The sequence below is a fragment of the Terrapene carolina genome, unplaced genomic scaffold, assembly GCF_002925995.2.
Source record: "Terrapene carolina triunguis isolate 2854851 unplaced genomic scaffold, T_m_triunguis-2.0 Scaffold58, whole genome shotgun sequence".
Lineage (NCBI taxonomy): Eukaryota > Metazoa > Chordata > Testudines > Emydidae > Terrapene > Terrapene triunguis.
In genome coordinates, this window is record NW_020664409.1 from 93388426 (window position 1) to 93401694 (window position 13269).

The window sequence follows — 13269 nt, forward strand, 5'->3', positions numbered from 1 at the left end:
TCTTTTCAGCCACAGGCAAACAGCCCAGTAGGAACGGCCACCTCTGTCCCCTTAATTAAATTCCCGTATTTCAACCAGGTTACCATGAGCGATATCACTCTCCTGAGGATTACACAGCAAGATAAAGAACGGATGTTGCTTGAATGCCAGCAAACACCGGGACCATACGCTGCCAGGCTTTGTCAGGCAATGATACCAGATTACTTGCTGCAAGCATGGCGTGGTCAAGTGTCCTACCATGGAGGACGGAATAAGGCTGCACTGCCCAGAAACCTTGTGGCAAGGCTTTTGGAGTACCTCCAGGAGAGCTTCATGGAGATGTCCCTGGAGGATTTCCGCTCCATCCCCAGACACATTAACAGACTTTTCCAGTAGCTGTACTGGCTGCGAATGCATCCCAAGTCCTCAGGGCAAAATAATCATTAAAAAACCTTGCTTTTAAAACAAGTTTTATATTTTAAAAAGGTAAACTCACCTGAGGTCCCTTCCATGGGGTCGTGGTCTTGGATACTGGCTTGGGAGGGTTCGGAGGGTACTTCACTCAGGCTGAGAAAAAGCTCCTGGCTGTGGGGGAGAACGGAGTGCTGGGTGCTCTCCGCAAGCTCGTCCTCCTCCTCGTCCGCAGAATCCTCAGGTGTTGCTGAGATTACCCCTGCCTCGGAATCAACGGTCAGAGGTGGGGTAGTCGTGGCGGCCCCCCCTAGAATTTCATTTAGCTCGGCGTAGAAGCGGCATGTCCGCGGCTCTGACCCGGAGCGACCGTTTGCCTCCTTTGTTTTTTGATAGGCTTGTCTGAGCTCCTTCACTTTCACGCGGCACTGCTCTGAGTCCCTATTGTGGCCTCTCTCCATCATGCCCTTGGAGATTTTTTCAAAAGTTTTGGCATTTCGTCTCTTTGAACGAAGTTCTGCTAGCACTGAATCCTCTCCCCATATAGCAATCAGATCCAGTACCTCCCGAACGGTCCATGCTGGTGCTCTTTTTCGATTATCAGCCTGCATGGTTACCTGTGCTGATGAGCTATCTGTGGTCACCTGTGCTCTCCACGCTGGGCAAACAGGAAATAAAATTCAAATGGTCGCGGGGCTTTTCCTGTCTACCTGGCCAGTGCATCCGAGGTCAGATTGCTGTCCAGAGCGGTCAGTGGTGCACTGTGGGATAGCTCCCGGAGGCCAATAACATCGAATTGCGGCCACACTACCCCTAATTCGAATTTACAAAATCGATTTTGGCACTACTCCGCTTGTCGGGGTGGAGTACAGAAATCGATTTTAAGCGCCCTTTAATTCGAAGTAACTGGCTCCGTTGTGTGGACGGGTTAAGGATTAATTCGGATTAACGCAGCTAAATCCGAATTAAAGTCGTAGTGTAGACCAGGCCTGAGAGATGTAGCTATACCAAAGTAGAATGCTAGTGCAGACTAGGCCATGGTGGTGGGTTTTTTTTTTTTTTTTTTAAGCAACCAGTAGGCAGCTGATTCTCAGTGCTATGGTGAAAATATACCACCTCTTTTCCTCCCCTTTTGGATATGGGGGCATGCAACTTCAGATGTGGGGGGATGTAGGACTGAACTTCTTATAACTCTACCTCAGCAAGCTCTGACAGTAACTTCACCCTACCACAAAATACACCAATGGCAAAGTACATTAACTTGATGGTTTTTAGACTTCAAAAGAGGACACCCTAAGCGGATGAATGGAAGCAAGTCACACTTCTCTCAGAGCTATGGTTTCAGGCTGCATACTCAGACAGCAGACATAACTGCACTGGTTCACATTTGGTTCTCATTTGAAGGTTTTCATTGCAACCATAAAGGCTAAAGACTGTTTTAAAATGAAGTTTTGGATATTGCCACACAATTATAAGGCAGATTCAAAGAGAATGTTGCAGTTCAAAGGGCAAGAACTGTGGATATATATGGGGCCCTGATTATGATATTGCTTGAAAAGGGTTAAATCCACAAGGAAAGCAAACTGACAGACTGGAAATATAATTTCATTTGGAGGGTTGTACAAACAAACATAGGAGTGTGTCAGAGAAACTACATTACAAAAAATTAAAACACCACACTGAGCTTGGTATCACTACAAGATCTAATTACTTGCAACTTACTACTACTCAAGTTTAGAGAGGCCTCTGAATGCTGATGCCCCTATATATACACATAAAAATAAAAGACTACTAACACTATAGCCTCCCCCTCTTACAAGGCTCAAGCAGATTTTAACTCTCTTCTATTTTTTAAAATATAAAAAGTGTAATACCTGTGAATTTGATCTTGTCTACTGGATCGTACAGGAGCCAAACCATCTATCTCATCAAAGAAAATAATTGAAGGACGCATCTGATAAGCCTAAAAGGAAAGTGCAGACTCAGGAATACTGAAACTATAAATAAATGTAAAATATAATGCATCCAAAAAAACTACATTAGAAGAACATTAAGCACTCAGAAGTTAAGAAATGCCAGAATTAATGCCACACACACTCTTGGATGTAATTTCAGATTCAAAAAATCCCCCCCCAAAACAAAAAACCCTGATAAAACAAATTCTATCATGTACAACCATATTGACCCTCCTACACCATATGGGACATCAGGAAAAGGTTCAGGCCTTTATAGCCACAGCACCAACCTCTACCACTTGAGGTAACGGAGTAACTGGTAGCAATAGTAGGCAGTTATTTTCTAGATGGACCAGCCACTATGAATAGTGGAGACACCCTTTGGCAGTTCACAGCTATTTGCTGATGAGAGAGAAATGTAGACACACATGACTCCTGGGGTTCAGCACCAGGTCCTGGAGGTGAGCATATTCTAGTAGATATTGGCCTGTCAGACCACATTTTCTCAGCCTGTGTCCTTCTCCCTTTGCTTCCCCATTCATGTCATCCCAGCTCCTGCAACCCTCCTCTGCACCTTTTTATATTTTCCCCATGCACCTGCCAAATTTCAAATATCTCACCAAACCATGGAGGCACTAGAGCTTCTCAATGAAACACTTAAGATTTAAAAAAAAAAAAAAAAAAAGGGCAAAAATATATTTCCTCCCCATCTACCCCTAATCATGTTCTCTGAAACATCTGGACAATTTTTATTTGAACTTCTAAAAAATTCAGACAGGCACCACCATGGAAAATTTCAGCCACAAGAGTTAGTGTTGCAAAGTTATAAGCAAGTGAAAACAGAGCCTTATAATAGAAAGTGTTCCGCAACCTTAATTACAGATGTCAATACCAGCTCCACATATAATAAAAAAAGTGTATAGTCTAATTCTAATATTACCTGGTCAAATAATAAACGAAGCTGTCGTTCAGATTCTCCCACCCATTTACTGAGGCAATCAGCACCTTTTCTCATAAAGAAGGCTACTCTTCTATCACCCTGACTGCACTCATTAGCAAGTGCCCTAGCAACAAGGGTTTTTCCAGTACCAGGTGGACCGTAGAATAGACAGCCCCTGTAAAATACAAGAGTTCCCATGTTTCAGTTGTGATACATTAGAAAGGAACAGACACTGTTCCAAAGAGCTTGAGGTGTAAGACAACAAAACAGCAATATATGAAGGTTGATGGGGGGGGGGGGGGGGAGAAGAGAAGAATAGAGAAGGGGGCATAACAGATTAAAAATAAAAATATAAGTACAAATTTGATATACATATATACAATTTTATTTAACAAAAATATATTCATGTATTTTGTTAAATACACCGATTTAAAGGCTTGAAGGGATTACTATGATCATCTAAATCTAATCTCCTGCATAATAAAGGCCATAGAATTTCACTGAATGGAGAGAAGGAGAGGTTAGTTACCTGACAATAACTTGAATTCTTTGAGATGTTTTGTCCAGACCATAGGATGTGTGCGCGCCCCTGTGTGCTCTCAATGGGAGACTGCAAAGTAGCATCTGTGTACCCATATCTTTGCAGAACAGCACCTTGTGCTCTGCATGAGGGCACATAGGGAGGACCGAGCTTGCTGCCACTCAGTTCCTTCTTGACCATGAAGCCAGAACTCCGTAACACAAGGAAAGGAGGATGGCAAGTGGAGCAACATAGGGACAAAACATCTTTAAGAACTCAAGTTACTGTAAGCTAAGTAATCTCTACTATTTCTTGTATACGTCCCTATGGGTGCTCCACCACAGTAGACTCCCAAGGAGTAACTTAATGAGAAGGTGTGTGCTGATGGTGTAAGTCCAGGACAGTTTGAAAGACTGCATCACCTAAAGCAGCAGCATCTCTGGAAGCAGGTACGATAGTGTAATGTTTAGCAAATATATGGATAGAAGACCAATTACCAGAACTGCAGATTTCTGCTGTGGCCACGTCCTTCAGTAGAGTTATAGATGTGGACTAGAGCTCTGGTGGAACGTGCTGTTACTCTGTGAGGAGACTGCTCCCCAGCATTTTCATAACAAGTCAAGATGCAATATAAAACCCACTTAGACACTCTTTGCATTGAAATCTGTTGGCCCTTCATCCTATCTGCACTTGATACAAATAGCCTGAGAGATGCCCGGAATGGTTTAGTCCTGTACAGATAGAAGGCAAGGGCACTTCTGACATCCAGTGCACAAAAACTTTTATTCTTCTCTGGGTACATGAAGTTTTGGGTAGAAAACTCTCCTGGTTAATGTCAGGTTTCAAGGAGACTTTGAACGAAAGAAAGAAAAAGAAAGAAAGAGGACATAGCATAATTGTCTTTGTAGAAAGTGGTATATGGTGAGTCCGTCAGGAGTGCCCCTAGCTCCCCCATCTGTCTCACTGAGGTGATAGCAGTCAGGAATTAAGTTTTGAGGACATGGTGGAAGAGGGTTGCAGGTCACCATTGCTTTGAATGGGGGTTTCCTTAGGGTGTTTAGAATGAGGTTGAGGTCCCACTGGACTCGAACAGGAGGAAACAAGTTGCATAGGCCCTTGAGAAATCTGGTTGTTGTAGGGTGGGCAAAAACTGAGAAGCCTTGGATGGGTGAGTGGAAGGCTGTGAGGGCGGTCACATGTATCCTGAGAGTTCATTGAGAAACCCTGTGTTTTTAATTCTAATAGGCAGTCCAGGATCTTAGAAAGCAGGACTCATGAGGCTCGAGACGATGGAGGGAGCACCAGGATTGGAAGCGTTTCCACCTTTGGAGGTAGGTTTTGCAAGTACCGGGATTCCTGTTGGGTAAAAGAACTGACTGAACTCAATCCAAAACAGGTTAATTCCATGCTTGAGAACCACTGAGGGGCCATACCCTCATATTCAGAGAGGAGGGGTTGGGATGGGTGAGGGTTCCCGAGTTCTGTATCAGGAGGTCCTTGTTGATAAGATGTCTGAGGGGTTATGCCTCCCATGAAATTCAGGAGGTTTGACTACCATACCTGTCTTGGCCAACCACGCGATAGAACGATATGCCGTGAAGGAATGAGAGCTATCTTGAGAAGGGTCTTGAGGATCAACAGTACAGGTGGGCAAGCATAAAGAAGGATATAGGGACATGGTGTTATCAGGCCATCCCTGAGAGAGTTGCAACAATGACCTCCCTTGGAGCAGAATGAGTGACATTTCACTCCTACTATACCCCCACATCTGGCAGATGCCAGTCTCTGATCCCCCACTCATGACCTTGCCAGAAGTGTCTACTCAGGAAGTTTGCAATTGTATTCTGGAGGCCTGGTAGACAGACAGATGATATTTCTGATGGGAAATACACCAGTTTCACAGCCTTAGCACCTCTGCAACATAAGGACTGGGGTCTTGCTCCTTGCATGGCTTAAAGGAAGTGTTGGCATGCATATCATACTGGTCTCCATTCCAGAATACTGACATGGAGCGTCGATTCCTGTGTCAACCATTTGCCTTGTGCTGTCGCTCTCTGTAGGTGAGTTCCCCATCCTAACAGACATCTGTTGTGAGGGTCTTCAACAGTGCTGGATGAAATAATGGGGTTCTAATGCAGACCCTCCATAGGTTCTTCACCATGTAAGAGAGTCTATTACCTTCTGAGATACTGACACACATTTGGAGACGCTGTGTCTATTTAGGATATATATTGTTCTTAGCCATATCTGGAGGCATTTGAAGTGCATCCTTGTGTGGGGAAACACATACATGGTGGGCAACATGTGGCCCAAGGTCTGTAGACAAATCCTCATTTTTGTTAATGGACTGCACTCTAATGTTGAGATTAGTGTGGATAGGGTGGAGAATCTTTTCTTGGGTAGGCTGGCTCCTGCTGTTGTGGAGTCGAGAGTAGCTCCTATGAAGTATATTCTCTGTACTGGAGTTTATATAGATTTTTTGAGGTTGATAGAGGCCCAGAAATTGGAATAGCATTAATGCTCTGGATGCTGTCGACTGAACTTCTTGTGGTGACCAGACCCAGCGAAGCCAGTCATTCAAATATGGAAACACTGATATTTCCCCTGATGGAGCAGTCCACTGAGAGAATCTCTGAACACCCTTGGGACACGGAGAGTCCAAAAGGGGAGAATTTGATTTCGATAGTGATCTGTCCCTATTATGAAGCATAGGAAATGCTTATGGGGGGGGGTGGATAGGTAAACTAAAAGTGTGCGGGTGTTCTGACTGGTATCGAAGGCTGGAGACTTAAGCAAGTCTCAACTTGCTGCTTTCATAGTGGTACTGGGGAGGTGGCACTGTTGGATCTTTCCAGTACTGGTGACTCAGGTTTATCAGAGATAATGAGATCCTATGCAGAACGGAACCTGGAACAAGGTAGAGAGTTTTGACAGACTTCACACAAAGTCTGGGCCAGTACCATCTGGTAAGATAGAGGCTGTTGCAGTACCACAGTGATTGTGGGGTCATCTCCCCTTTCAGAGGTATGGTGAGATTCTGGTACTAGGGCACAGATGGTAGCCCTGTGTCTCTCAGTGCTGAAAGGTATTAGATGGTGCTAACAACAGCAGTTGTTGTTCTGGTGGTAGACATCGCTGAATGGGGTTGCTTTCCTGTACTGATGCAGTGGTACCAACTCCTACCATCAGAGGGACAAAAGGTCTCCCAACAGAGGGTCTTACAGGGTGATATACCTCTCCAAACAAGAAAATGAAGAAAAGTTGTATATTTCTTCTTTAGAAGTTTGTTGCAGATGAGGCAGCAACTGGCACTGTGGCAGCCTGAGCTGTAGAGGCTGATGTACAGGGGGCAAGTGGACCTCTCTGGAGCTATGGCATGATCCATTAATAAGAGCTTAAGTCTAGTCTCCATCCTTCTTGGATCTGCATTTGAAACCCTGACAGACCTTGCATTTAGAAGGGTTGTGGGAGTCCCCAAAACACTGCAGGCAGCTGGAGTGTCCACTACAGAGTGGAAAAGACCCGTGGCAAGTCTCACGGGTCTGAAATCCTGGAGCATAACAAATAGTGCTCTGACGCAAACAAAAAAATCCCTCTTCTACCAACACAACAGTATTATATAAAATAAATAGGTACTGAATGAAAATAAATAATGAAAAAAAACTACTAAAACAAACAAAAGAAAATTCACACACTGAAGGCAGGAAGCGGAATACAGCAGACAGCTGACCTTTCTACCTCGACCTGCATGCAATTGAGGAGGAACTGAGTGGCAGTGGGCTAGCACCTCCCTATATGTCCTTGTTCAGAGCGCACTGCACAAGAGCAGGCCACAGACACTACTCTGCAGACTCAGAGTGCATGGGCATGTGCACATTGTACGGTGGAGTACCCATAGGATACACTCCAAGAATTATTCTTTCCTAATATGTGAGTGAACATTATTGAGTTCAATAACTTGTGATTGAACTAGATCATATCTTTTATAGAGGCATTCAAATCTTCATTTAAAGACTCCAACTGATGAAGAATTAACTCACTTCTCTTGGTAAGCTGTGCCAATGGTTGATTATGCTCACTGTTAGGTTGCATCTTATTTCCAATTTGACATTTTCTACCATCAAAAAATGGAAGTCTTAAGACAGGTCAGAAACTGAAGAGATTACATATAGACATGGTTTCTTGAGAAAGAGTCTAACAGCCATTTGTTTAGTACCCTGATGGGCCGCATGCGGGCTGCAGGTTGATCTGATTGTGGGCCGCGAGACATTTTGCAGACGTTGACCGTCCGCAGGCACGGCCCCCCGCAGCTCCCAGTGGCTGCGGTCCCAGTGGCCCATCAATACAAATGATATTATTTGTATTAGAGTAGCTAATAGAGGCCCCACCTGAGATTAGGGCCCCATTGTGTAAGCCACTGTTCATACACACAGCAGACAGTTCTTGCTCCAAAGAGATTACAACCTTATCATATACATGGGGGTGAAGGTAGAGGAAGTATTATTAGCCTAGAATAAGTGACTTGACCATGAGCAGGCTATGCCCAACATTCAGTCCAACCCCATAAATCAGATCCAGACTGATTCAATTTGAGGCTGTTGTTTTCAAAGAATTACAACTTAGTAATAAAATGTTTAATTCTTCCTCCCCTAAAAGACTTAAATTTCCAGGTGCTGATTCCAGAATCTGCTGACAATGATATGAGGAAGATTTCTGAAGGTGACCAAAAAAAAAAAACCACTAACAGATTTCCAGATACTTTTAGAAGTTTTAGAATTAGCAGTTAAGTCATTAAAACAAACAAACAAACAAAAAAAACTAACAAAAAAACCCAACACACATTTGAGGTTTTTAAAAATTATTTGTGATGCTGTAGATTAAAGTTATATTGTGGTAGGTGTTCATGCATTTCATTCAGCAGGGGTCTTTTTTTTTTGTAGTAAGACTATATAAAAGTGGCTCCTTCTTAATTATATCTGCTCACTGTATTTGTCTGAAGTCATATTCCAATATTTCAGAATTATGGAACACTTACTACTACTAATTTTATATATATAGTAGTAGTAGTAAGTGTTCCAAATCACATAGTGTTACTACTATTTTATATATATAGTAGTAGTATCTTACTATCTAAAGTAGTCACCTTTTACTGCATAACAGCTAGCAATGCATACTGCTCTCAGAGGGGAAGCTAACATTTTTATTTTGTTCCATGGATTACAAAACAATATTGCTAGTATTCTGATAGCAGTTTCTTCAGCACTGACTTGCAGATGTCAGAAAAGTTTGCAGAGCTGGTAGCTAGAAAATTCCTCTTCATTTGTAAACTAAATCAAGTTGTATATGAAATAGAAAACTCAAATATAAGACAGTAAAAATGGCATTTTTACTGAGTCACTTTTCAGAGTATACCTTTACCTTAAAGACCAGACACTACGTCTCTGGTTTTGTCTAGGCACTATATGAATCTTGAAACTCTGTACGTTCTGGGTTTTGTCTGTTTAAAGTCTTCGTCTTTTAATGTTACTTCGATAAAGTTTGCACATAAATGCTTTAGGACATGAAAAAGATACTTAAAATGCAATATTCTTCTATAAACGAGACATGAGTTTTCAAGTTGCAATACATGTCATATTACCTTGGAGGCTGAATTCTGAATCTCTCAAATACTTCTGGATAAAGCAATGGAAAAACCACCATCTCTTTTAAAGCTGAAATATGGCTAGATAGTCCACCCACACTATCAAATCGTACCTAATTCAGGGAAAGTTAAAAACAAAACAAATCACATATTTCAAAATCGGGCAGGGTCAACAGGACAACTCTACTAAGCATCCAATAATAAAGGGGTTCTCAAACTGGGGGTCGGGACCCCTCAGGGGGTCGCGAGGTTATTACATGGGTGGGGGGTAGCAAGGTGTCAGCCTTCACCCCCAAACCCTGCTTTGCTTCCAGCATTTATAATGGTGTTAAATATATACAAAAAGTGTTTTTAATTTAGGGGAGCGGGGTCCGCACTCGGCTTGCTATGTGAAAGGGGTCACCAGCACAAAAGTTTGAGAACCACTACAATAATAGACTTCATATGCAACTACAAAAGAAAATATACTTGGCAATCATGGCAATTTTGGAACATACTGAGGAGAGGCTTATGTGCAAAGGCAGCGGTAAACAGATAGTTACAGAAAAACTGTACTAAGTTAACACTCTTTCAATCAGTGGGTAACTGACAGTATTTGAGACAAAGTACTTACTGAAAAATCTATTTGCATTGGATCAACATCGGCCAGGCTTGCTCCAATTTTCATCCGATCCTTGTGAACTCCTTTTAATTCGTCTTTCCGAAAGTTTAGTGGAAGACACCTGATTTGAAAGTCAAGGAAATGGGAAGACAGACTAAAATAAAATAACCAGATTTTTCTTGGCAAATTATACAAGCTTATGATAAGCACTCCTGCACTACCAAATCCCTCAACTGAATTAAGTTCCAATGTCCAAATATGAACAAAGGAAGAGGGTCAGTTATCCTAAATACCACCAACTTCCCTGGGGTGCCTACAGATTTGTGCTTCTACATACTTGGGCACTTTTGAAAATCCCACCCCAACGAAGTTCGGTGGTATCTGGATTAACTAACCTTCTCCCTTTGTTCACTTTTGGACATTGTGAATTTAGCTTAGTTTGAATGATGAAAATCATTCTCACACAGATTGACTATTTCTATACTCAGAATTGGAACAGCAACATGATAGGTTCATTGTTTCAATGTTTTCTGTGGATCCACATGACCTTTGGATCAGGCCTGCAATTGCTTCACCATCCCAAGTTTGTTGTGCAACAATGGACCTAAATTCTGTAGCAAATCTCCCCAAATGTATGTTACATGCTAGCTCTGTGGCAGACTGAAGAATCTAATGCACACAACAATACACAATTTTCATTAAAGTAACACCATTTTACTTCGACATCACACCTGAGATCTGCCTGAAAAATCTGTACCTACGATGGTTAGAAACAGTATTTAAATAATTAAACAAAATCATTTTATTGATTTTTTTTATGTTTACTTTTGCATTTTACAGTACAGTATCACTGTTTCTCCCATGCTAAAAACACCCTTGTAAACAGGGCAGCAGCAGAACCGTATACACTACAAAATAAATTCAGTACATGCTATGTAAGAGGTTCTTTAAAAACAAATCCAGTTTCTGATAATTTTTGACTTTTGGAATTGATTAACATCAAATATACCAACAGATTTGACTACAAGTTGTCACAATGTAGAGAATCTGCAGTATAAGAATTAAGAGACCAACATTTTACATATGTGCAGATGCCATTTCTCCCAAAAGGGGGAAAAGAGAGAAGCTACGTAATTATACTTACCGGCTTAATGCTCTGTTACGACTGCATTTCCTACGCCTTTCAAAGCGTTGCTCATCATCAGACGAAGAGGAGGAAGATGTGGAATCACTGTTATGGATTGCATGCTTTCGTCTGTATTATAATAAAATGTTTAAAGAAAAACAGTAACAAGCTTAAGTATGTGCTCACTCTGAAAAGCTAAAGGTCAAGTTATTAACTGTTCATTCCGAATTCCACCTCTGAATTTACAGAGGGTAAAGACCCATTAGGTTATCTAATCCATTCCCTGTAAATGTAGGATTGCTTCCCTACTTGTTATATCCTTCCCTGGGGGGGGGAGAGGGGGGGGAGAATAGGAATCCTCACTGGAGCAAAACTGTTTTTATACCAAAAAAGGTAAAAATGTTTACTTAAAACACACAAAATTATAAGGCCAAGATTTCAAATGCAACTACTGATTTTGGTTACTCAAATTGACACCTTAAAGCAGTGGTGGGCAACCTGTGACCTGTATGCAGCCTATCAGAGTAATCTGATAGTGGGCCGCGAGACATTTTGCTGACGTTGACCGTCTGCAAGCATGGCCCCTCCACAGCTCCCAGTGGCCATGATTCGCCGTTCCCGGCCAATGGGAGCTGCAGGAAGCGGCAACCAGCATGTCCCTGCGGCCAACCACTTCCTGCAGTGCCTATTGGCCGGGAATTGCGAACCGCAGCCACTGGGAGCTGCCGGGGAGGCCATGCCTGCACACAGTCAACATCAGCAAAATGTCTCGCGGCCCGCAATCAGCTTACCCTGATGGGTCGAATGTGGGCCCCAGGTTGCCCACCACTGCCTTAAAGTATCCTGTTTTTCAGAAAGTTCTGAGCATACATTCTCAGAAACTCAGGGCCCTTTAAGATTTTCAAGTTGGGGGTAAAAAATTAAGACATCCAAAAACCACTAGTCACTTTTGAAGATTCTGGACTAAGTTTTTATACTCAAAAAGTATTAAATATGAATTCTCAGGAAATAAAATCTCCTCCATTATTTTAAGATGCAAGTTAAGATTGCAAGTACAGATCAGTAACTAAAGGGTAAAAAGTAGGGCTGTCAATTAACTGCCGCTAACACGTATGTTAACACACAGCACAATTAACACGTTAATTTTTTTAACGTGCGTTAATTGCAGACGCTCTGGGCAGGAGGGCAGCATGCGCGGCTCTGGAGAACCTGTCTGGTCAGGTACAGTAATGCAAGCCGCTACCAGAGGGCAGGAAGAGAAGAGGCTAGAGAAAGTAAAGCAGTTCCCATCCCGGTGTTTTTAAAGTACAGTAAAAACAGTACAGCCAGGGGCTTGCCAGAGCTGCCCCCCACCCCCAGCAGGGTTCGCCCGAACTGCCCTCCCCATGCCTCCCGGGGCTGACCCCCCACTGCACCCTGTGCCACCTGCATTTGGGGCTGAGCCCCGTGCTGCCCGCAGCTCCGCACTGCCCACGGTGGGGTCTCCCCTCCCAGCCTTGTGCTGCTCGCAGCTGGGGCCTGAACCTCTCCCCTCCACAGTCCTGTGCTGCCCAAAGCTGAGACTGATCTCCCCCCCCCGCCCAGCTCGGGCTCGATTGCCCCCCGAGCTCGGCGCCTTCCCCGGCTGAGGCTGATCTCTCCTTCCTCCTCCCCTCACCCCCCCAGTTTCACAGCCCTAGTAAAAAGCATTACATGGATGTTGTAACTATTCCTAAAACAAACACTGCAGACCCAGGAGATTAGGAGGTTACACTGAAAAGAAATTAAAAAGTATGAAAGCACAAATTTGTGGCTCCCAAATAAATTCTTTACTGCATGGTGTCATGACAAGGTCAAGTTAAAGTTTTTTTGAGTGCCACAACTGTATTTCCATATTTTAAACACATTTGGATTTCTTTTCAGTGTACACTTAACTCTGAATTTCCTGGGTTTGTTTTTGGGATAAATTACAACATTCCTGTTACGTTCTTTACCCTTATGTTGAGGATGAGGGTACATCTCAGTAACTCACATCTTATCAGTTTTCTTTTTTTTTATTTAGGAGTTCTTTTGTTTTTTTAAAAATCTTCTGCGGCCGGAGCCGGGGGGGGGGGGGG

At 42.9% G+C, this 13269-nt stretch overlaps 1 protein-coding gene across 2 annotated transcripts in view; it reads right to left on the reverse strand.

The window, feature by feature from the left end:
* ATAD2 (ATPase family AAA domain containing 2) overlaps positions 1 to 13269 on the reverse strand; it is an 87003-nt gene that overhangs the window by 62208 nt on the left and 11526 nt on the right. For both annotated transcript variants that reach the window (XM_026646310.1, XM_026646317.1), the window contains exons 6-10: positions 11192 to 11302; positions 10060 to 10168; positions 9444 to 9559; positions 3286 to 3460; positions 2265 to 2353 (exon numbers count right to left, since the gene is read on the reverse strand). In XM_026646310.1, coding sequence (XP_026502095.1) covers positions 2265 to 2353; positions 3286 to 3460; positions 9444 to 9559; positions 10060 to 10168; positions 11192 to 11302 — 600 coding nt within the window. The remainder of the gene's footprint in view (positions 1 to 2264; positions 2354 to 3285; positions 3461 to 9443; positions 9560 to 10059; positions 10169 to 11191; positions 11303 to 13269) is intronic.